The sequence below is a fragment of the Chroicocephalus ridibundus genome, chromosome 13 (genome assembly GCF_963924245.1).
Source record: "Chroicocephalus ridibundus chromosome 13, bChrRid1.1, whole genome shotgun sequence".
NCBI classification, from domain to species: domain Eukaryota; kingdom Metazoa; phylum Chordata; class Aves; order Charadriiformes; family Laridae; genus Chroicocephalus; species Chroicocephalus ridibundus.
Window position 1 is genome coordinate 16,906,369 of NC_086296.1, and position 25,855 is coordinate 16,932,223.

Here is a 25,855-nt window from a genome sequence, read left to right on the forward strand (position 1 = left end):
ATTCACACCTTACACAAATGGAACCGTTACCAACCCAGCTCACAGCCACCTAGTTCAAAACATGCCAGAGAGACAACCTTCAGCAGGAAAGCTAAGGAAAAGAAAAGGCCTTTCTATTTTATTGCCATGCAGCTACATTAAGGGAGGCTTTTCTTTTAAATTCCTTCTGCCTGTGTCTTCTACAGAGATTTTCTATCGAGCTGTACACTTTAAATACTGTTACAAAACGCTGATGCACGTATTACCGTAGCTTGAAAAGGATGTTTTAAATACAGCTGGATAACAAAGGTCAAACCTCTACACGGCACCATTTAACACTGTGTGCCTCACCTGCTGGTGCACTCTCTTACCCCTTCGTCAGTCAGGAGTACAGTCTGACCACACACAGAAATGGCCTCACAAGGTCAGGAGGAAGAAGCTCCTTCCAGTGACCTGGAAGAGTCACCAGGTGACTCGTGTCAGGTCACGGAGATGAGGGAAAGGGTCCTTCTCAGGCAGCGTCAACGCAGGAGGAGGAATCAGACGCCAAGGTAACCATTCAACCCTTATCTATGAAGGACTTGTGAAACATGAGAAAGGACTTTAGCTGTCATGAAGGTGAGACACTTATCACCTGGTGTCTCTGATCCTGGGATAACGGGGCCCGTACCAGCGACTGAGATGGTAGAGAAGCCAGGCAGCTGGGAAACCTGCCCAGAGACAGAGGCATCGACGAAGCACTACAGGGAGCGGTTCTCCGGTTCGAGTACGAATCCGTTCACTGATAGCTACACAAGTTGCGCGAACACATTGTTAATCGCGGGTACGATGCTCAACATCAGAGGGGCCCTATCTCCAGCCAGGAGGAGGAGAGGGACAACCACGTTTATCGGACTGTGTGAATTTATTTGATGGCCTGGCACCTCAGAGCCACAAAAGCATAAAGCCCTGATGGACACTGGCACACGGTGTACCCTATTGCCATCGAATCATGAAAGGGCAGAATCTGGCGTTATTTTTGCAGTAATGGAGGGGATCTCAAGCGCTGCCTGTACTGGAGGCCAAAGCGAGCCTAACTGGGAGTAAATGGGAGAAGCACCCCATTGTGACTGGCCCAGACGCTCTGTGCACCCTTGGCACAGACTGCCTCAGGAGAGGGTATTTTAAGGATCCGAAAGGGTATTGGTGGGCTTTTGGTATAGCAGCTGTAGAGACTGAGGATGTCACACAGCGGTCTGCCTTACCTGGCCTTTCTGATGACCCTTCTGTGGTGGGACCGCCAAGAGTAAACTATTTTTAGCTCAGTGGACTCATGCCACTGCAGGTCATCAAGGAAGGGACGCACCATATAGATGCGCTCGTGACTGAGGCACGGACTTAACTACGGACGCTACTGCCCAGGTTGTCCAGGATTGTGAAATACATGCTGCAACCAAGCAAGGCAAACAGTTGAAACCTCTGTGGCATGGGGGACAGTGGCCAACATACAAGCACGGGGCAGCCTGGCAAACTGACTTTCTCACACTCCCTCAAACCCACCAGGGTAAGCGCTGTGTGCTTACAACGGTGGAAGCAAGCACCTGATGGTTGGAAACCTATGCCGTACCCCACGCCACTGCCCGGAATACCAACCCGGGCCTTGAAAAGCAAGTCCCGTGGCCACAAGGCACTCCCGAAAGAATTGAGTAGGACAATGGCACTCATTTTAAAAACAATCTTGTAAGTAACTGGGCCAAAGAACACAGCCTTGAGTGGGTATATCATATCCCCTATCATGCAGCTCCCTTTCCCAGCTTCTGGGGAAACTGAGCGATACAATGGACTATTAAAAACTACCCTGAAAGCAATGGGGGGTGGAACCTTTAAAAATTGGGACAAGAATTAGCACAAGCCACCTGGTTAGTTAACACCAGGGGATCCATCAGTCAAGCTGGTCCTGCTCAATCAGACCTTTTACATACTGCAGAAGGGGATAAAGTCCCTCTGGTGCATGAAAGGAATATGCTGGGGAAAAACATTTCGGTTTTTCCCCACTTCAGGCAAAGGCAAACCCATTTGTGGGACTGTTCTTGCTCAAGGATCTGGATGTACTTGGTGGGTGATGGTGAGGAATGGAAAAGTCCAATGCATACCTCAAGCAAACTTAACCCTGGGTGAGAATCCTCAGTTTTGAGCTGTATGATGTTGATTGCTACATAATACTAACAGTGTTCATTAAGTGTTTTTCAGGATAACATAGTGGTGATGAAACTGGAACCAGCTTTATCAAATGGTGTCCAGTAACCTCTTCGAGGTAGACGTGTTACCCATAGGCATTAACCACGATAAGCTTCATCCTATTTGTCCTGCCCTTAGAAACTGCCGTGATAGATGGAAACCTGCAATCATGGACTAAATGAACTTCATGAACTTTTCTGTAGAAAGATAAATCATAAATTAGTGATCTGTACATATATTTGAAGACAACAAGGAGCAGTGACCCGAACACGACATAAATGGTATGGAATAAGGAGCTGAATGTCCTGGTTTGAGAAAGAACAAAACCAACCTTCTTTTCAGTAATTTTACTTTTCAGTTAATCCTCTTGTAACTAACTGCATTCTCTGAAATTAAGAGTATGTTTTTCAGACAGTGTCTGCTCCCAGACTGATAACGTCTGATGTTTATACTAAATACCCAGGAATGGTATGCAGAGAGGCTCTTGCTTATACTTATGGCTATAACAACCAAGGTCAGTTATCTTTGCTACGCACAAAGTTGGGGGGTCGGAAGCAGAATCACAGAATGTGTTGGGTCAGAAGGGACCTTTAAAGGCCACCTAGTCCAGCCCTGCCCCTGCAGTGAGCAGGGACATCTTCAACTAGATCAGGTTGCTCAGAACCTCATCAACCCTGGCCTTCAATGTCTCCAGGGACAGGGCCTCCACCACCTCTCTGGGCAACCTGGGCCAGTGTCTCACCACCCCCAGTGTAAAGAACTTCTTCCTAATGTCTAATATAAACCCACCCTGCTCTAGTTTAAACCATTGCCCCTCGTCCTATTGCTACATGCCCTTGCAAACAGCCCCTCCACAGCTTTCCTGTAGGCCCCCTTCAGGGACTGGAAGGGGTTTGAAGGTCTCCCCGGAGCCTTCTCTTCTCCAGGCTGAACACCCCCAACTCTCTCACAGCCTGTCTTCGTGGGAGAGGTGCTCCAGCCCTTGGATCATCTTTGTGGTCTCCTCCAGACCCACTCCAACAGGTCCATGTCCTTCTTGTGCTGAGGACTCCAGAGCTGGACAACAGTACTCCAGGTGAGGTCTCACCAGAGCAGAGGGGCAGAGTCACCTCTCTGGATCTGCTGGCCACGCTTCTTTTGATGCGACCCAGAAAGCCATTGGCCTTCTGGGCTGCAGGCACGCATTGTTGGCTCATGTCCAGCTTTTCATCCACCAGGACCCCCAAGTCCTTTTCCACAGGGCTGCTCTCTATCACGTCATCCCCCATCCTGTATTGATAACGAAGATTGTCCCAACCCAAGTGTAGGACCTTGCACTTGGTCTTGTTGAATTTCATACGGTTCGCTCGGGCCCACCTCTCTAGTTCGTCCAGGTCCCTCTGGATGACATCCCGTCCCTCTGGCACATCGACCGCACCACTCAGCTTGGTGTCATCAGCAAATTTGCTGAGGGTGCCCTTGATCCCACTGTCTATGTCATTGATGATGTTGAACAGCACCGGTCCCAGTATGGATCCCTGAGGGACACCACTTGTCACCCCTCTCCATCTGGACATCGAGCCATTGACGACTACCCTCTGAATGCAACGATCCATCCAGTTCCTTATTCACCAAAGAGTCCACCCACCAAATCCGTATCTCTCCAACTTAAAGAGAAGGATGTTATGGGGGGACCGTGTCAAAGGCCTTGTCCAGGTAGATGATATCCGTTGCTCTTCCCTTGTTCGCTGATGCAGTCACTTTATTGTAGAAAGCCACGAGGTTGGTCAGACAGGACTTGCCCCTGGTGAAGCCATGGGACCTCCCTGTCCTCCATGTGCCTTAGCATAGCTTCTAGGAGGATCTGTTCCATGATATTCCCAGACACAGAGGTAGAAGAGTGTAGCAGGGTCACATCTGCGGGGATGAGTGACAGGACAGATGACCCAAAACTGACCAACAGGGTATTCCATCCTGTCTGCACCATGCTCAGTATAAAAGCTGAGGGATCAAAGAATCAGTCTCTTTCTTCAGTGGCCGGTGTCCGAGGAGGACGCTGTCTGTTTGTCTGCCTTTGATCCAGATCCATGCGTTCCTGAATCCAGTTCCCATCTGCCACTGAGTCCAGTCTGGGACTTTCCCAGGGCCTGCCAGCAAGGTGATCACCTTCCTGGGAGCTCCACATAGGTTTTGCATATATTTCATTATTTTCTCATTAATGTTATTTTTTTTTTTCTTTTTATTGTTTATATTTCATTAACAATATTTGGGGTTTTTTAACCCATAAGTCTCTCTCCCTTATTCTCTCTTCTTTCCCCTTCTGGGAAGCGAGAGGGACACTGTTGGGCATTTAGTGACGGCCCAGCCTAAACCATGACACTAGTGCGTCCTCTTACCCTTTGGTTAGTCAGGAGTTTGCTCCAACAAATTGCACGGATCACACAAGGAATGGTATCACAAGGTCAGGAGGAAGAAGCTCCTTCCACTCATCAGCGCTGTCCTGGTTTCAGCTGGGACAGAGTCTATTTTCCCAGTAGCTGTTGTGTTTTGGATTTAATATAAGAATAATGTTGATAACACGTATTGTTTTAATTGTTGCTACATAATGCCTGTATTAAGTCAAGGACTTTTTCTGCTTCCCATAGAAGCTGAGAGGGTGCACAGACAGGACAAGCCAGCCAAAGGAATATTCCGTACCACGGACATCATGCTCAGTATATAAATGGGGGTCGGCTGGGGGATAGGAATCTGCAATGGCTGCTTGGGATGGGCTGGGCAACCAATCGTTGGGTGGTGAGCAACTGTATCGCACCACTCATTTCGTATATTCTTTTATCTTTATTGTTATTATTATCTTCTCTTCCATTATTGTTCTATCAATCTGTCGTTATCTCAACCCACCAGGTTTCCTTTTTTCCCAGTTCTCCTCCCCTATCCCACTCGGGGGGCAGGGACCGAGTGAACAGCTGCGTGGTCCCAGTTGCCCCTTGGGATAATCATGAAAGCTCACCATTAAAGAAACTGAGAAGCATATTAGATCCCTGGAGGTCCCCAAGGAGTTTGCTGCACCTGCGTACTCAATAACCTCAAGCTAATACTTACAGAAATAATTAGGTTTACACTTTGAAACAATTACTACAGGAAATTCAAGCACTTGAGGGAAGAAGCGTATAATCTCATAAAAAAAAAGTAAGTTTGCTCCCGTGAAGCTCTAGGATTTAATCAAGCATTTGGCTCAGTTCAGCTCAGTTTTTCCTTTTCAGGCTACAAGTGAACAACTCGGCAAACGCTCAGCTCTCCCTGAACAGGGCCCATCCTCCTTCTCCCTCTGCGGGGAAGGCCAGGAGCTGCCCCCTCCTCCCAGCACAATGCGGTGATACGCCCCTCCCGCACCATTCGCTCTTGGAGACTGACCTGCGCAGCGCCTCGCATTTTGCCAGGGTTCATCTGATCACAAAACTGAACATCAGTTTGAGAGCAGCACAGACCCACAATCGGCTGCCATTTCGATTAAAACACCTTTGATGAGTGGAGAAATATACCTTAGGCATCCTCTGTTTTAGGGTGCCTAAGGAAGGGCATCGAGTTTGCTGCTTTGACTAAGCTGAGACAAGCCAACGCCGGCACTCGTGCCAAACACGGAACCGTAACGCCCACAGGCCGTCTACACACGTAAACTCCAAACTGCTAAAGAACAAACTAAAGATCTTCTAAATTCTCCAATTCACCATAGAAGAGAAGCTTTTAAAACACACATGCACACAGTATATAGCCAAAGTCTACACATAATTTGATCAGAGTCCAAGGGCCTGTAACACTCCTCACACTTACGTTCCCTCGGGGGGTGTTTCTGCCATCTGAATGTCTCGGGGATCAGAAGTCACATCCAGCTCTGGCTCTCCATTATCCATTAGTTTGAGGTTAAAGATGATCACCAGGGTGCCTGAGCAAGTAACAAGTTGATCAGGTGAATCCCAGCCAAACCCCAAATACCTTGCCCACGACCAGCACCGTCCATACATACCTTTCTCCCCACGGATCTTATTAAACTGCTCCATCACTTCCTGTTCTGATTTGAAAGGGGAATACTTGTAAATTAGCTCCGTTTCAATAGCGAACTTCTCCATGTTGTCAGTCACAGGCTCCCGGCTTCGTGCATTCCAGGTGGGCAGGGGAACAATGACCTGCAAATTGCATTGCATGAGGAGCGACTCAGACTCACCCACCCCAGTCAGCCCCTTCTGCGGACCATAGCCAAGCAACTCACCCCTTCCAACCGCCCCCTAAGTCACTGCAAGAGTCCCTCCTAGCTTTTCAGCAGTTTGTATGTCTGTCAAATGCTTGAGGACCCCCCTTGGCCAGCCTCCGAGTCGCCTCCCTACAGCACCTAGCCCTAGACTGGGCCATTCCCAAGTAACCTGTACGGTACTGGCTACTCACACACCCAACGTCTTTCTTCCCCTCCTCTTGTAACAACTTTCATAATACTAAAAAGCCACCCAAACCTTGCTTCTTAAAGAACGTCAACCTCTGTGCCTAACTTCCCTTGAACTCAAATATGCATCCCTTATCTTTATCCTGATCTCGCTCTTCATTATTTTTATAGGATTCCAGCACGGTTATTGGTGTTTTCCGTCGTTTAGAACGAAACCACAGACAGAATTATGGACTGCAGCTGCCTATCAAGGACAGCAAATCCCATCCTCGCTGGAGAACTGAGATGAAGCCAGAATTTCCGGCTCCAGAGCCGCTGTGGGAGCTACATCACTATTCCTAACTTGCTTCAGCCATCAGCTGGCCACCAGCAAGCACTGCTTCCCCAACAGCTGCCTTGTCGAGCTCCCTCCGCTATCACCATGGGAAGTGCTTTCTTAGACACCATCCCAGGGCAAATTTAAAGCTTTTCATTATCGGCCTTGCCTGGAAAATACTTGCACTTGAGCACAAAAATACTTCCACATTTAGAGCGTGGATACAGAACAACAATGCCAGAGTTATCTACTAACATAAATTATCAATAGGTAGAACCACATTGTTTATTAAAAAAAAACAAAACAGAAAGAGACATGTCTGGTGTTTATGACCTGTGGGCCACTGCTGCAATCAGACCTTTAATTCTCTACAGAAAATCAAATCAGCGCAACAAATTTAAATACATCTCAGACTCAAATTTTGTGGGAAAAGGAAAATGCAAGAAGTCTGGGCACGTCCTGAACTCAGCATATGCAACATGAAGTGACTGAAACAAGTCCTTCAAACTTGCTGTAGTTTAGAGAGACCTCCCAAACAAAATTAAAATCAAAAGGAAAAAAAATAAAAGTCTTTGATGGTTTTGCAGAACCCCGCCAAGTGTACCACCAAGAGAAAAATCATACACTGAGAAAATCCTAAACCGAGCGTAACCAACACTGACACGGCCCCCCCTGCGAGAGCTGGGGAAGCTCAGACGAGAAAGCATTCACCACATTAGCCCATTACAACAAACTACGTGCAAACCTCATCAATGCCTTCTTCCTCGTGGAACGTCCGTGACAAGAGGAGGCACGTCATGGTGTTGTCTTTCTTCGTGAACAGGATAAAATCCTTCCCAATCCGCATGGAACCCCTGGAGACAGATTTCAGGCTGCATGTTACACCCGATGCACAACACTTTGTAGAAAGCAGAGCACATTACTGAGTTTTCTTCCCATTGTGTTCAATTACGAGACGCCAAAACCAGGTAAGGCAGACGAAGGGCTTAAACAGCAACTACCGTTTCTCTCTAAATGCCTCATTCCTTTCAAAAGGCATCTCAGTCTGGGCATTTCAATGACGTTTCAAAACATTTAATTCTAGTCACAATTAAAAAGTGGAGAAGTACAGGGCAGCTTTCCAGGCTCACACTATGTGAAAAGGTTGAAAAAGCGTGTCTTTTTTTTTTTTTTTCCCTCAAATCTAAAGAGGGTGACTAAGGTGAGATGTGACAATAACCTTCAAATATATAAGCAGAAACGTGAGAAAGTGAATGCACACTTCTTTTCGCTGTAGACAGACTGAGGAGCAGCAGACAAGTTTCTCGGAGACAGACAATTTATTTCCTAATGTCTAACTCGGAAAACCCACTGACACTTCAGCTAATGCGACTTAGCAGCGAGTTCCACAAAAGGGGAGAGTCCCATCTCCCTCCCCCCTCTCCTATCCCAATAGTGCCTTCGCCATCTTCTCTTTTACCCTGTTACCCAAGTTGTCCAAAAAACTTTAAGGGAGAATAATTAACTCAAGAGAAGGATTAGCGTCCTGTTAGCTCAGCTCTCTCCAGACTGGCTTAATGCGATACCCAAGCTCACCTTTCGCACGTTCAGGTTTCAGTCTGCGTTTCTCAGCGGTAATATAGTATGCCTCTTGCTGGAGGTTAAGAACAGGACAGAAATCTGTCCTGCAAGTGCACAGGCAGAACCTGGGATCTGTCCCGCACTGCAGCTCGATCAACAGCATCCCAAGATCCCTTACATCCCCTTTTTCCTATCCCTCCAGATTATCGAGTCCCGCAGCTCTCCCCGGTAGGATGCACGTAAACAACCACGCCACGTGGAGCAGCATAAAGCGGAAGAGCCTATCACGGTAAGCCACGAAAGCTCTTCAACTTTCCTGAAGACACCAGTTCACCCCAGCAAACGCCTTTGCCTTCCCTAGCAAATCCTCTCCAACCAGTAAGCTGTCCTTACTGCCTCTGTTCCTCTGCTACTTAATCCCACTCCTCCTCATCATTCCCATTCTTCTCCATGCATTTTGTCTAAGAAAAAAAGAAAAGGCTTACGTCCATCTGACTTGCACCAGACAGCTTTCCTAGCGAGAGGCTGCAGCACTAAATTGCTCCAATTTTACTATCTACCTGTCACGGGCACGTGAGGGTTTTGTTTCCTGCTCTTTCGTGCTTTTCCCCAGCTCTGATCTGTACACTCTGCATCACGCAAACGTTATGGCAAAACGCTGTCATCAGCTTTGGCAGACTTCTCTGCCACTGAAGAACCACAGCGGACCTTCAGTGAGCTCCTGTCTACCAAACCATGGTCTTTATTTAGATTTCTTTTGCCTTTTTTTTTTTTTTTGCCCCCCTGGAAAAAAAGATATACACCTCCAAGCACAAAATACATTTACTATCTCAACTCTAACCTCCGTAATCTCAGGAGGCTGGCGTTTGTTATACCTACGATTTCAAGCCATTCCCATACTGCCCAATTTGAGTTGACTCAGGTGATCGCTTGGCTGATTTCCCAAACTGAATAACACTGGCAGCTTCATCTGGAAGAAGAGACAGGGAACAAAAAAAAGCTTATTTTAATATACAGACACACACGTCTTTTAGATAAACTTATTCACCGCTTCAAATAGCGCAGAAACACTATAGCATGGAAGAGGCCAGAAGCCCAAGCCAAAATCTCATTCTGAAGCTCCACCGTACAGCCCTGTAAGATACACATTGCTCGATGGTATTTACGTTATCAAAACCTTTGTACAGGTGCCACTACGCTGGCAAAGAGACTTTTAAGTTTCCGACTAGCCCGGTGCCTCATTCGAACCACAAAAAGATGTTTCTTTTTACAAAAAAAGGTCTTACGAGATGATCTGTTGCGTCCACCGTAATTATAAACACACTCATAAACCAAAATACATCCCGGGACACTGCGGCTCTGCTTTCCTGTGCGCACTGCTGACACCACAGACTCCAAACCACTGGCGCTAGAGCGTAAGTCAGTACTGTAAAAAAGGTCTTGAATTTGGGATAAACGTTATTTTTTCTTTGTGGTGTTGAACTGAACACTATGATTAATTAACGCACTAGTAAGACAAAAGCTAATTTCCACAGCAGATTGCTGGGCTACTGACAGCGGGTCAGCTGTGGGTGAAAAGGCGGTGGTAGCAAGCACTGCAGCAATTAACGGAGTATTTCATTAGCACAGGGCAAAGTGAAAGGACGTGATGGCTTTACAGCTGAGAGGGCCTGTCATTTTTAGTTCAAGCCTTTCTATTGTTTGAGGGATAAAGCCTTTTAACATCATCCATAGGACAGAACAATTCCTCTTCCTTCCGCCCAGGGACAGCGATTGTTTCACCGTGCACTATACTGGGAGAAATGAAATGCAATTCCAGAGGCTAGGAACACCAAGTCCTGGACAGGAATGCTAACAACAATCACAGCCCTCAAATGCATACACAAGCTGCGAGGAAGCGCGGGACATCGCTCGCCCCACCAGCCAGCTCCGCGGGAGCCGAGCGTGCGGACGAGCTGGGTTTAAGCACACAGGAGACTTACCCAGCGCCGCCAGCGCTGACGGCGAGTTTCTGCAGTAAGATGTTTAGTACTAACGCCACCGGTGCAACACGAAGTCACCAAGCTGGGCGACAGAACGCTCTTTTCCGTTGAAATGCCATTCAGATTTAAAGCCAGAAATTACAAGGCAAAAAGGCAGAACACCTGCGCAAGCACCTCGCTGCCCCAATTCAGTACGTTGACAACAGAGGTCCACAAGTATCTCAAAACCAACTTTTGACTGGATGAGAGCACCCCTTCCTTTTCTTCAGCCTGCTCTAGTATTTTCTAGCCAAAAAGAGAAAACATTAGATTATCTCACATTTGAGATTTGCGTGAGGATATTGATGATGATATTATTGCTATTACTGTGTTAGTTTTAAAGCCTGGTCAGAAAAGACAATGGCTGGGACCCTTTTGCTATACAAAAAGCTGTATCAACAACTATTTTTAAGAAAACTTTGAGAAGCCTAAAAAGGGTGAAGAGTAATTGTCCAAAGCATTTCCTCTCTCAGAAAAGGTGACCATATGGTTTATCACTCAATTCTGGATGTCCAAACCCACCCTGTAAAGATTCTTCTTTCTGGGCAGAGGGACGGAGACGATACAGAGCCGAGGGGAGCACCGGGGACTGCGGGAGCTCCTCTCTGCACCAGGCTTGCTGCCTTTGGGAGAGACTTACTCTCCACCTCCTCCCAAGAATCAAGGTACAAAGGAATTTTTTTTCCCAGCTTTTTTGAGTTAAGGCTCTGGAGGGAGTTTCACTCAAGGCTATTTTAGTCACACTGTTTTTGTTTTGTCGTGTCTCAGAGTTACTAGACCTAAAAAAAAACCCAAACTCCCTAGCAACAAAAAGGAGAGCGACGTGATCTATGCCAAACAGAGGAGAGAAAAAAAGCACTCCAAAGGAATTTGCTCAAGATGGCAGGCTGATCTTCAGAAGAAAATCCCAAGATCCCAAGAAAAGGCATCAAGGGCAGAGATAAAAGGTTTCCTAATAAGAAACATCAGACCCCTGGGACGAAGAACCGGGCAACAGAGCTGTTTGTCCTCCGGGACAGCAGGAGAGCCTCCTCCCAAAGGACAGGCGGGCTGGTACAGCACACACGGTGGCTGGCACACAGCGCACCGCAGACGTCCCTGCAGGCAACTGCCCGCCGCCCCGCTCAGGGTCACACGCCACAGCTCCCCGCCACCCTGCTCCAGGTCACAGGGCAGCCACCGAAGTCAGACACGGCTTCACCCTTCGAGGGGAGTCCGCTCGTATTTCCAAGTTCTCCAGTTGAGAATACACTAACGAAGGTCCCGATCTGAGCGCAGGAAGTTATCCTTCGTGCCTTCTCTGTAAATTCACCTGCTGTATTTGCAGGAGGTAGAGTACCTGCAGTGGACTTGACAGCATCCTCAAAAAAATATTCCAGGGCCGAAGTATCTAATTTACTACCTGGTGGAAAAATCAGCCTAAACCAAGACTACTTCCAGTCAAACTTTCCCTGGGACAGCGGAGAAGCTCCAATGTCGTTCATCACCATAACAAACACAAGGCACCCAGCCACCTGAAGGAAATGGCTGGACACAGCTAGTGATTTGACTGATCAGTCTGATATACGTACCTGCTGAATTTACTTCAAAAAAATCTGTTAACTTGAGAGGAAACGTCAACGTGTTACAAGGTTAAAGTGACATTTTCCCCCTGAGAGAAAAATCAAGCATTCCCCGAGCGTCACTGCCTACACACAAAAGTGCATACACACGCTTTAAAATCAGTGCTAGAATCCCAGTTACATTTAAACATCATTCCTCACCATTGCGAGCCTTGGATAAACAGCATTTTAAAAATATAAGATCTAATAAAGTAACTCAGACATTAGAACTTAATAAGCTGCATCCAGTAAAACAAGAGCTCTTTTGAGCTTCCAGACTTCAAAAATACAGTTTAAAGGAGCAAGAACTGATATAGTTACTTCAGTCTGGGAAAGCAACGGAATGAGTCCTCTTAAGAAGTGCTACGAGCCGAAGGGCAGGTGACTGGGGTAAGGCAGCACAGATTTACCAAAGGCAAGTCCCGCCTGACTGACCTGGTCACCTCCTACAACAAGGCAGGACTCCCCGTCCGTGGGGGGAGAGCTGTGGGTCTTGTTTAGCTGGGCTTCAGCAAAGCGTTGGACACTGTTTCCCACAACCTTCTCCCGGACAACCTGGCAAGACACGGACCGGATGGGTGGTGTGCAAGACGGCTGGGGAACCGGCCCACAGGTCACGCTCAGACGGTGATCGTCGGTGGTTTTTACTCTGGCTGGCAGCCTGTCACAAGTGGGGCCCCCCAGGGACCGATGCTGTGCCCCACACTGTTCAACACCTTCATGAGGGATCCGGATGATGGGATCGAAAGCACCCTCACCAGTTTCCTGACGGTGGTGAGCAAGGAGAGCCACCTTAGAGAGAGACCTGGACAGGCCGGAAGAGCGGGCAAGCAAGAACTGTATGAAGTTCAAGGGAAAGGCGAGGTCCCACAGCTGGGATGAAGTAACCGAAAAGCCCAGCACAGGCTGGGATCTGCGTGGGGAGCAGCCTTGCTGAAAGGGACCTGGGGGTCCTCTTAGACAACAAACTGAAGAGGAGTCAGCAGTGCGCCGCTGCAGCAATGAAGGCAAACGGGATCCTGGGCTGCATCCACAGAGGCATTACTACAGGGACATTCGTCCTGCTCCATGCTCGTCAGGCCGCAACTGGAGTACTGTGTTCAGTTCTGGTCTCCTCAACTCAAGAAAGACACAGACGGACTGGACAGGAGAACACGATCAAAGGGCTGGAGAACCTGCCCTGTGAGAAACGGCTGAAGGAGCTAAGTCTCTTCTTCCTGGAGAGGAGAGGGTTCAGGGGGAATCTCATCACAGTATCCCAGTACTTAAAGAGCGGCTACAGAGAGGATGAAGGCTCTCCCTTCACGAGGAGCCACATGGAAAAGACAAAGGTCAACGGGTACAAGTTGCACTGTGAGAGGTTTCATCTCAATAGGAGAAAGAAATTTTTAGAGTGAGAACAATCAATCACTGGAACAACCTCCTCAGGGATATGGCGGAGTCCCCATCGCTGGAGGTTCTCAAGACACAACAGGACAGGGTGCTAAGCCATCTCATCTAAGCTAAGGTTGGATATTTCCAATCTCGGCTGTTCCCCGAGTCTAAAATGCAAATTAAAGACTTATTTTCTTCAGTCCTTTAAGAATACAATTACAAATCCCTTTCTACATTAGTAGTCACACTTTTTCAACCTACAAGTCGATGCATTGAATCATTCAACCAACATTTTTATTCACTAAATTCATGCAGCACCTTCGGAGTCCAAGCAGCAGGTAAAATTATCAAGCCTAAGTATCCTCAGTAGCGATGCTACTGACAAGATGTGAAATCCCGACCTAAGATATACTGCATGAGATCTATTGTTTGTTTTTCTAACTGACTCCTATTCAGTCCCCTACGGAAAAGCCAGACTTTTGAACTAGTACTAGTACACTAATATCTCCCTGTGGGACGCAATGCTTTCTTAGAAGAGATCTGTACTGTGGCGTCACCGAATCCTCAGGTCTTTTGAGAACTTATGACTCTACAGCATAAGACGTTTGCAGCTTGAGTACAAACATATTGTGATCATCCAGAGGGCCAACCCAGCAAGTTCTGAATGGAACCGTGGTAAGAGTCACTTGACAAACACACCTCACTTCAAGAAACGCCGATCGCTTACACCTTTCTCTAATTTCAGTTGAGGAACTGCCATTCGGTTTGACAATCCGGAGCTATCAGACAGAGCACTCAATTTTGGCCCTTTGCCTCACTACACGCTTCTCTGTTTTCACAGTTTGCCAGACCAAGATAGAGGTGTCCAGCACAGAACAAGACCAATGAGCCCGAACGGCGACAGGACAGCGTAACACAGGGAATGTGTTAACAGAACGCTTCACTTGGGCCGTTCTGCTCCTCCCTCTGTGTGAAGCGCCCAGGGATGCCTGGGTTCATTTACTCATTCTCCCAGGCGGTGCCTCATCCAGCCCTCCCCACTGTCCTTTCAGCGTACTCGGGAAGATCACGCGCTAGTGCGGGCTCCAACAGCACTACGGCAAGTCACGCAGTTATTCTTTTTAACGTGTCAGCTTTATGTACAACGGAAATAACCCGTAATTAAAATTATCACGCGGAAAAATAAAACACTCCCAAACTCCATGGTTTCTGTTGAAGGAAGGTCTGTGTGGATGTTGACGCTATTTTCAAAATAAGAAGGGAAAAAATGCCAATAAAAGGTTTTCTGCTGACATCTCCTAAAATCAGCTTTCAGATAAGAGATCTTCTGGATGTCTCTAAAACTGGTAAATCCTGCATTATGAGAAATTAAAACTCAGACCCCTACAGCCAGGGACAGAAACAGAGGGAGGTGCACGTAGGGAGCTGGAATAACAGATGCTCCCCAGCCACTTTTGTCCATGTCGACAGGCAAACAGGGCAGCCAGCGGAGTTTCTACCTGGCTGCCCTCAGTCGAGTGACTTTCAAACGCCTACCAAGCTCACTATGACCATCCAGCACTGACGCCATGAAGATGTGATCGGTAGAGCTAGACTCCGCACCAAAACAGTATGTATCAGACTACCGAAAATGAAGAAGGGCTTCTGTACAAGCAGAGTTGCACACCAGTTTTACGTACTGAAAAGCAACGTCCTGGAAAGGGGTAAAGATAACTTCACAGCCTATTTAAAATAAAAAAAAAAAAATAGTAATTTCAGATACGGAATGAACCATACTTTGATGGAAGCATCAAGACAGTCAAAGGACATAAAGTATACGGTATTTACTGTATATGATGTATAGCACCATGACATACCACAACAACCCACAGTATCTGCCCATCTCCTTAACAGAGTATCTCAGACTACTAAACTCAGGACAAAATCCTTCAAGATTTAGCAGAAAAATCAGTCAAAAGAAGCAACTTAATACTCAGCCAGTACTTAAATCCCGCTTTGTCACAAAATCAGCAATACAGGAGCAACAACAGCGTAAAAGCTGCTATTTGGACTCCGCGGCATTAGAACAGACATTCGTCACCTTCTGCTCTCGATCCAGAGAGAAACAATGTAGTTTTCAAGACATGCAGAAAATCTTCTCCCCGATCCAAAGGCTTGTGAGAACGCCACAGGTTAAGTCTCTGAACTTGTTTTATGGATGAGGCTTAATTGCTTCCTTCAGTTCCACTGGAGACAGAAAAGTACTCTCAGAAGACCTGTTCAGCATCCTTAATTGTATTCCAGAGAATACCCAGAAGATACCTAGAGTTCAAACTAAATTCCTTCATGCAGGTCACAAATCCAAGTATCAAAGATGTTAACATGTTTTTATAAGCATTAATAAATGGAACTGAGCGCTTCATATCACAAGAGGATCTTAAAGTACTAAGGCATAAGAACAAAAATGTTAGTTGATGCCTATTTACCCATCTCCCTTGCCTTCTCCAAAATCTTCCAATTTAGCCCAACTTTTCAGCCCGGCAGAGGGCTCCTCACAGGAGGATTTACTCGCCTTCGAGACACAAAGAAGGTGGTGTGGGTTGACAGTGCCATTCACTGATGCTAAAGCAAAGCAAGAAGGCTTTTCTCCTGCTAGATACATCACAGATTTACATCAGTCCTTACAACAGGGCAGAAGCACATTCGATATATTCTTCCCATACTCCTAGGATTTTATACTGTCAGGTATTGATCTCCATCACAATGCCAATAATGAAACAATGGCAAAATCCTTCCAAAGTTAAGTTTGAAATTTCTGTCACGGCACGCTTTCTCATTAGAGCTGAGATTCACGAACTGCTTAGCAGCCTCTCATGGGGAAGAGACTTACGCCCAACAAAGCTTGTGCTCCTTCCCTTTTCTGGCTACGCTGTTGTCCCTCCAGCCCCAAGGCCAACTTCGGTGTGCTGGAAAGACACAGGCCAGGCTGACTCAACTCTATAATGCAGCACAACATTTTTCTTTAGGCCAGATTAGCGTTCCGCAACTGAAGAGGTGAATAGTTTGATACATGATACGGTGCAAAAGAGCCAGTGCAGAGCCAGGAACATGGCATGGAATACGCCCCTTTCAACACAACCAAGCTGTTAATTCAGCTTAAGCCATAACATGAAACCTCAGCTTGAAAATGCAAGTGTAACTTCCTGTCACTTACTTGAATCCATTCCCGTTCCATCATCCAAAAAACACAGCATGAATCCACCTCGTAGGTCTTCCCGTCGCTCTACAAGAGAAGAATTATTCACTACTCCCACAAGCAAAAGTTAAAAATTCCATAAAATGGAATCAGCGTTCACGACAAGAGTAACATAACAAACAAGGCTTTCACAACCCAAATATAGCAAAGCTGTAAGAAAGAGCATCAGATTTTTGTTACAGAATGACTAAGAACTTCTCCTGCACTTTAAACTGTATGTAAATATATGCTACAAGAGTACATTGTAAAAGCAAGTTTCTTAAGCGTCGAGCATTAACAGCTGCACACTTTACCCAGCCTCAGCTGAAGGCTGATCTAAGTCCTTGCCCAAGTCATTTGTAATATTTGTGATCATAGAATCATAGATTTATCAGGGTTGGAAGGGACCTTAAAGATCATCTAGTTCCAACCCCCCTGCCCTGGGCAGGGACACCTCCCACCAGCCCAGGTTGCTCCAAGCCCCGTCCAACCTGGCCTTGAACCCCTCCAGGGATGGGGCTTCCACCACCTCTCTGGGCAACCTGTTCCAGTGTTTCACCACCCTCACAGTGAAGAGCTTCTTCCTAACATCCAGTCTGAATCGACCCATCTCTAGTTTTAGTCCATTCCCTCTAGTCCTACCATTACCCAACACCCTAAAAAGCCCCTCACCAGCTTTCTCGTAGGCCCCCTTAAGATACTGGTAGGCCACTAGAAGGTCTCCTCGGAGCCTTCTTTTCTCCAGATATTTGTATTTGTCTTTTTGAAAGACAACAGGCACTGGGGCACAGGATAAAAAGTAGAACCATAGGGTGGAAAAGGCCCTTAAGCTCATTGAGTCCAACCATAAACCTAACACTGTCCACCACGTGTACATCATCCCAAGCACCACACGTACACGTCTCTTACATACATGTAGATGGCAACTCAGCCACTGCCCTGAGCAGCCCGTTCCGGTGCTTGGTAACCCTTTGCCATGGTTCAACCCCAGCCGGCAGCCTGGCACAGCCGGCACAGTTCTCTCCCCTCCCCTCAGAAGCGGAAGAGGGGGGAAAGGAGGGGAAAGGAAAGGGAACAAAAACCTCACGGGCCGAGATAAAGACAGTTTAATAGGACGATCTCAGAAAAGCAAAACAGCAATAATAATGACAGAAGTCACTCTCACCACCCGGTAAAGTGGTGAATTCGGCACCGTCCTGAGGAGCGATCACAATTCCCACCCCCTCAGGCAACCCCCATTTATATACTAAGCATGACATCTATGGCACGGAATATCCCATCGGCCATTCCATTGCTGCGTCTGTGCTCCTTCTCCGCTTCTAGAGGAAGCTGACAAAAGTCCCTGAACACTGTAAATACCAACTAGCAGCAACTGTAACAATACGCATTACTGACATTGCTTTCCCTCCAAACCTGAAACAAGGCAACCGCTACAAAGAAAATTAACTCCACCCCAGCTGAAACAAGGACACCCTTTCAATGAAGACATTTTTCCTAATATCCATCCTAAACCTCCCCTGGGGCTACTTGAGGCCGTTTCCTCTTGTCCCATCCGCTGTTCCTTGGGAGAAGAGCCCGACCCCTCCTGGCTGCCCCCTCCTTTCAGGGAGCTGCAGAGAGCGAGAAGGTCTCCCCTCAGCCCCCTCTTCTCCAGGCTGAGCACCCCCAGCTCCCTCAGCCGCTCCTCACAGGACTTGTGCTCCAGACCCCTCACCAGCTCCGTCGCCCTTCTCTGGACACGCTCCAGCACCTCAAGGTCCCTCCTGGAGTGAGAGGGCCCAAAACTGACCACTGTATCGGGCATAAACACCCTCACTCTTATTCTATCAAGTACAACACGCATTCACAGCCTAAATCCAAGTTAACTACTGGCATGCAAGGAAGCAGCAGGAGCGACTTACCAGTATAAATGTCTATTCTCATGGCATCTGCATCCCTACAAAGCAATAAAAACACAATCAGTATTCAAATCTCAAAGAGAAATGAAGCTAAAATCTGGATACACGCAATAATTTCCAAAATTAACTGGCTGCACAGATCGAAGGCCACAAAGGCCCCACAGTCAGCACCAACCCACAAGTTAAAAGACATTGTTTTACTTTTTGCCTAGTTGAACTCAAACTCCAGCACAAAACATTGCTGCCACACAACTAGACCTCTCTACAGCAAGCATCACAGGCTTTTTAACAAAAGTCACATTAGGGGCGGGGGATCCAACAAGCAAACGCTTCTGAGCTCCCTCCTGTATTCAACAAGCAATCCCTACATTTTTTCTGGCAAGCTGCCTACAAAAAGCTCAGTAACTCCACATAAAACCCCAGCCAAACACATTCGAGGCTGCCATACGAAACTGCGTCCTTACCGGATCATTTAAGTAAAGCCCTTCGTACACCGTGCATCCTCCGCGGTACTTGAAAAAGCACCATACAGAGCACTACGTCCTTTTCTCAAAACCAATTTTTATTTTTTTCCCCCCATGTAGACCATCACAAACCCTTGGTTTGCTGATCAGACGAGCGCAGCTGCAGTGCTGTAACAAAACCCCACTTCCCAGATGCCTAAGTCGCTTTGTCTTGTCTTTGTGTCTCCAGCCAAATCCAGGTACCCCCTCCCCAGGCGGCCAACCTCTCTTTTGCCGGAGGAGGAATCAAGAAGTTGAAGAGAAAGCCACCCATCAATCCCAAAGATGCCACATTTAACTACGTTGTAGCAAAAGCGACGGCAGCAACAGCGCGCACGCACAGGGCTGGTTCCCCGCACAGAATCTTCTCTCGCTGTGAGCCGCGCAGGGCAACAACTCACGCTTCATAGAAAACGATCTCAAAACATTTCCATAATGCCACATCAGAGTACTCTGTGAAGCTCCAGCGGTTAAGCACGCAAGGTTTGAGACACAGCTACAGCCCGGACTCCTGACTGCAGACACGAGCAGTGTGGCCCAAAACCTGCAATTTCCAAATACCAAGTGTCTCAAGTGTCACAACTGCTCTAACTGTTCTTGCTTCAGCATCCCACTCCTGATTTCATATTCATCCTATCACCATGCTTGATACTAAGAGTCAAGGATTATCTAAGTATCTTAAGAGTCCCAGGCTCCGCTAATTATTATTTTACCAATTTATTTAAAGAAAAAAGCAGACTTATTTTTTCTTTAAATCTATCTTGTGTCTTCTAACCATTTCCCTTCCAATATGAGTTGTTCTATGCTTCGCTCAAAATTACCTTTTCAGGAATAATATCTTTTTCCTTTTTTTTTTTTTCCCCAAGGGGGCGGATGTGGCAGCATAAGACAACCAAGGAAAATATTAATACTAAACTACAGCAAAGTCTTCCAGTTTGTATTTTTTGTAAAGTCTACTAGAAGTGAAAATCGCTCAAGATCAACAAATAGACAATCTTAACCGCATTTACCTGGGGCATTACGCAGTCTCAGGGACATACCTGGCATTATCTACAAGTTCAGCAAGGGCACCGAACAAGAATTCATGGGTAGTTCTGCAACGAAACACAGAATCAGCAGGGTTACACTGACACTTAAAAAGAGAGACCTTTAAATAAACCACGATCTCAACCACATTTCAAACATATCCAATTGTATGTCTACAATACTAACATCTGCCGCCAGCAGCAGACTAGAAATGAGCGTTTTACTGTCTACCAGAGGCAGACTCACAGCGAACAGGCCACTCCGTGGAGTCTGACTCAACAAACCGCGGCTCACTACCGCCTAAAAAAACAACGCATGGCCAACAGACACGACAGAGAAAATCGTTGAGCTAATGAACCAGCCTATGAACCAGTCAACAACTCATATAAATCTTCAATTATTCACCACACTGACAGGTCTCTTCGTGGCAACCAAACATTGTGTAGATGCCAAACATAGACAGGCGAGGATTACGCATAAGGGTCATCTTCCCTTTGCAGAAGTTATTTCTGACAGGAAGAAGCTTCCAGATCTTGGCGGATTTCCAATAGCTGCAAATGCTCCTAATCCAGACAAAGACAGTCTTCTGCCACCATTGTTCCACACCACCTTCCAAACTCAGCCCTAAGATCATCTAGCCGGGTGCCACTTCAGCACGATTTCAACAGCCATCTTTAGTTTCCAGCCTCTTCACTGCCACCTTTTATAAGCAGCACCCGTTTGAAAGCCATTAGTTATGTGCCTCACCCTTGAAAGAAGATACATGGTGAGAAAACCTTGAAGAGATAATGAAATCATTACAATACATTGTCTGCCAACATTAATATGTCCACTGAACGCCTAGTGTGGTGACCTATCTTCAACATCTAACAATTATTTCAAACGTAGATGAGCCACATGGACCCCGATATTAGCAGCAGCGGGGAGACCGGGAGAAACAGTTGCTGGAATTTGTTGCTCCTCTAGGATGCCTGATGAAGAGACTGAGTCCTCAGGAACTGTTTTTATGAATATGTTTCAGTTTGTACGAAGCGTCTTCACACATACAACCTGCTTTCACTACTACATGAAAAGGCCAACAGGTGACCAAACAGTGATACTTCTTCATATTTTCAGCTTTCGAAGAACAGATATATAGATACTTCTCACACATAAAATATATAGCGCTCCATAATGCTAATAATCACAAAACTAACTTTCATATCCGTCTTCAATGCCATCGCAAACCCATCAACGCAGCTCCAGTCAGAGGTAAAACACATCCGCTTTCAAAGTTATCACTAGAACCATGAGAAAGGAGATTTCCATTCTTGAGGAGAGAGAAAGGAATGGTGTTTTGGAGACTATCTTCCCAACCGGGAAAATTCCACAAACGCACCTGGTGTTCTTTCTTTGAGCAGGATTTCCTGGGCACAGATTTCAAGCCCTCCCTCGAGTTTACGAGCCCCTATTCAGCTCCACAAATCAACATCCCAGAAGTTTATTTAGGAAGTAACCAATGTCAGGAAAAAAGCATAAGCAAATGGATGCTTTAGCACTACTAACTATACTTCATTAGCAGCTTTCATTCTACAATTTAAAGAATGCTTCAAACTAAGGAAAAGATGCAAATAAGATACAAAGAGGGATTTCCAAAGAAAGATAACAGAACAAAACAGCTGAAAACGTAGCTGCAGGTGATAAGAACAGAGGCAAGAGAAAACACGATTTCCACATAGACTCAACTTGAACATCTACCAAAACTGGAACCTCTTGTGCTGACACAGGCAAAATGAAACCTTGCTAGAAAGCAAGTGAAATCCACTCCAGCTATTTATCACTAAGAAAAATTTATATACACTACAAATACCTTCTATTCAGTATATTAAACTCAACACTTGCACTCATCTTGTCAATGTCTGATTAAAGTCACATGAAGTGCTTTGGCCTGATTCAATCAGTTTTAACAGAAACCATGCTCTTGCCTTACAGCCAAAAGTACCTGAAATACTTAATTAACATCCACCATTACCAACCAGCGACAATTTTCCTCCACCTCCCAAAAAAACCTTGGGATTATTTTACTTGCAACATAAGTTTAAAAAACATGAGGCAAGCTGTTGGCAAAACGGAGTCTATCAGAGCTTGCCCATAACGTGGCAACACTTGAGCACGAGCCAGATGGGCATCATCAGAGGCAACGGTAACCTCCATTAGTCAGAGAACCGAAATACAACTGATGAAATGACACATGAAAAGGGGGGGAAGCATTATCAAAATCCGTAGTCTCAGTGACAACTCATCTTGGCAGAAGCAGACTGGCTTGGACCTTCCTACAGCTTCCAACTTTCATTCAAGACAGCTCCACACAGGACTACAGCCTTGACAAGGCACAAAACAGGGAAGTCCAATGCTGCCAATTTATTGAAATTTGGGTTACAAAAGGTCAAGTTAGATGACTCTGTAGGACGTGACCAATTCCAAACATGTCTACAAACAACCATTTGGAGTCACGCCCCAAGGGAAGAAAAAATTATTTTGTAAGCAGTTCTTAGAGGATCACCCCTGTTTGAACTCGGCTGGACTCCTGATCCTGCATAGTCAGACAAGGACCTAACTACTAGTGAAAGACATAAGAGTTCATTTTTGTTCTGAGGGAGGCCACATCTGGGAAAATCTTTAAGTTTGGAATCCTTGTCAGGAACACGAGTTCCTCTCAATACTGCACTCCATTTCAGGCAAGAACAGAAAACACACACAAGAAGAAACAGGAGAGCTTGCGTGGTGGGGAGATGTGGGTCTGTTATTGCTAGTATCCCTCCAGTCCAGTATTCAGTCATCTTAACGTGTTTCTATTCGAGCAACCTTCTTCCACTCCAGCTGTATTCAACAGAACGTTTCTAGTCACAGAAAAAAACCTCAAGTTCAATCATAAGCTAAATCCTACCTACTGTTAGAGGACAATTTCAGCTGTTCAAATTTTAACACACTCTTTGCATATTTTGAATACTTGTAATGCAAAATTGAAAAACACGTTGGTTGGGCTCAGGTGTGGTTTTGTAATCATCTCAATGAATGCTTTTGGAAGTATCTTAAAGTAGCACCATTTAAGGAAAAACAACATGAAGGCAAGCAGGTGGCTCTGGGAAGACATAAAAACAACGCACAGGTAATTTTTACGTGCTCATGCGCAGTGATTTTCATTCTAGGATCTAAAAGAACTTTCACATAAAATCACAGAATGGTTTGGGTTGGAAGGGACCTTTAGAGGCCATCCAGTCCAACCCCCCTGCCATGAGCAGGGACGTCTTCAACTAGATCAGGTTGCTCAGAGCCCTGTCCCCCCTGACCTGGAATGCTTCCAGGGACGAGGCATCGACCACCTCTCTGGGCAGCCTGGGACAGTGTTCCACCACCCTCATTGTAACAAAATTCTTCCTTATATGTAGCCTGAATCTACCCTCTTTTCATTTAAAACCCTTACCCTCATCCTATCACTACCGGCCTTACCAAAAAGTCTGTCCCCACTCACCCACTCAACTCTTCATCGAGAAAGCACTTGGAAAAGCACAGCGGTATTTTTATTAAAAAAAGATGGTAACCAAAGTGATTCAGGTACACGCTGTGAAAATTGCCATCAGACATGGAAGCATTAAGAAGCTATTGAAAATATCTGCTGCAAGTCCTCAAGTTCAGGGACCAGATAAACTGGCTTCTGCAAAGCACTTCAGACCGAGTACTCTGCGCTAGACATACTAAAACTGTTCCTAAAGAAAGCCTTAAAAAAGGAGGGAAAAATAAGTTTCCTTCTGCACCTCAACAGCTAGACGGATAACTTGAATGCAATTTAAAAAAAAACCTTCTCCCTCCATGACTATGAGAACATCTTTAGCACTAAAATGAAATTTGTCTGAGATGGTATGGTTTTCCTCAGCAAGAGGGAATAGTCTGAAAGACAGGAGTCTCCATTATCAAAAGCCCTATGCTGTTATTGCTGTGGTCTGCGGGGGGGGGGGGGGGGTGGGCGGGGAGGGGTCCTCATTTTTTCCTTGGGGTAGCAGGGGGTTGATTATTTGTTGTAAGTTGCTTTGTGGTCTTTTGTTTTTTTTGGTTTTTTTTTTTTTTTTTTTCCTTGCTTTTAAAAACGACTTCCACTGTTTCCATTCCCATTCTTAGGGAAATGCTTGGCTTATGCACCGATCCCCATAATCTCAAAAGGCTCTTCGCTCATGACGGACCAAAATACCTGGCTTTGGCCTATTCATACACATTAGCTTCCAGCTCCTCCTACCAATTTCATGATGCAGTTATGCATTGCAGACACGTAGCAGACTGGAAGTAGACCGGCAGCATTTGCAGAACAGAAACTACAGTGGCAACGTGAAGTAGCTTTAACACTTAATACTTCAGGGCAGCACCGACATTATCTTCTTATGGAGACAGAGAGAGTTCTGGTGTTCTGCAGGCAAACACAAACTGCTGACGGAGCTCTACCATACAGTCTTCTAAGCTGTAAAAAGGTTTGTTTTCTGCAGCTGGACATAAGAATTTCACAAATCAGAGAGAGCACCAGGAATGTGAGTCAGTATTCTCCATCACCTTCAGGCACCAGGCTGTTCACTCTACATACAACTGCTACCAGCCAAGCCACAGAACGCAGACCCAAGTATGACACCAGGCTGTTACTAGGTTTCTTCTCCTGTGCAAAACCCATTACTTTCTTGATCTTGAAAAGAAGTGGATCATAACACTCTTGGCATACATAAGTGAGATTCGTCTTAGTTGCTCTTGCAGATGTACTTTGTGTTACCAGCAAAAGCAGCCAGAGCTACTTTGAAATCAAGTCACCTGTATTTCTGTGCATAAGTAGTTTTTAGACTGCTGCAGAGTTTCCAATCCTTCACTCTCAAGTTCGCCTTCACACATGGAAAAGGGTGATGAGATAAGCCTGCACTTCATTTCTTCTTCTATCGATGGTAAGAGTCAGCTCTTCCACAAAATACTGGAAGACAATCTCATGGCAGTGACCAGCTGATGAAAATGAAGAAGTGACAAGCGTGGTTCACACTGTTCTTCCAGGGCAGCTCGTCCAGAACAACCTCTTTCATTAAATTCTTCCGTACGTGGCACTACAAGGCTTATAGGCAGTAGTCAGGTCACAGATGGGTGCTTAACCCCGTTAAGCACCGTTTCCTGGCGGCCCTTCCCATTTTCCAGACAAGCATTCAGAAGTAACCTATTTTAAAGAACTTCGCCTCTTCTCAGGAGATCTTATTTCGGGCGATTCATCAGTGACGTGCAAAAGCCACAGCAGCTCCAAAATGCTGATCAGAAGAAGAATGTCATATTCCTGCTTCAAATTTACCTGCACAAAACGCCCAGGCGCAGGCGGGCCGCGGTGCTGTGGAGGGACGGCAGCCGCCGCGGCCAGCGCAGGCGCTTCCCCGGAGAGGCGCGGCCGCGGGGGCACGGCTGACCTAGGGGCTACCCCGCCCCGGTGAGTCCCCCCGGAGGCCAGTCCCCTCCGCGCACCGTTACTCCCCGCGGGCCGCAGGCCCGCCCACAGCACAACAGCCCTGCCCGGGCCTGTCCGCCCGCCGCCGCCGGGGCCGCTCCACGAGATGCGGGCCGGCGGCGCCGAGGGGGCTCGGCCGGGCGCGCCCATACTCACCTGCCGCGCCGGCGCCGCGGCCCGGGCGGGGCACACGGAGGGGGGGGCCGCGGCACCGCCCCGCCGCAGCCCTGCCCGGCGG

General features: G+C 46.6%; 1 protein-coding gene across 2 annotated transcripts in view; it reads right to left on the bottom strand.

Moving 5' to 3' along the window:
- MORC2 (MORC family CW-type zinc finger 2) overlaps positions 1-25,855 on the bottom strand; it is a 60,881-nt gene that overhangs the window by 34,675 nt on the left and 351 nt on the right. The window contains exons 2-8 of one of the 2 annotated variants that reach the window (XM_063351611.1): positions 20,138-20,191; positions 18,598-18,632; positions 16,676-16,744; positions 9,366-9,456; positions 7,672-7,780; positions 6,200-6,359; positions 6,007-6,118 (exon numbers count right to left, since the gene is read on the bottom strand). In XM_063351611.1, coding sequence (XP_063207681.1) covers positions 6,007-6,118; positions 6,200-6,359; positions 7,672-7,780; positions 9,366-9,456; positions 16,676-16,744; positions 18,598-18,632; positions 20,138-20,191 — 630 coding nt within the window. Of the gene's footprint in view, positions 1-6,006; positions 6,119-6,199; positions 6,360-7,671; positions 7,781-9,361; positions 9,457-16,675; positions 16,745-18,597; positions 18,633-20,137; positions 20,192-25,855 lie in introns of those variants that run through there. The other variant, XM_063351612.1, reaches the window with a different exon arrangement.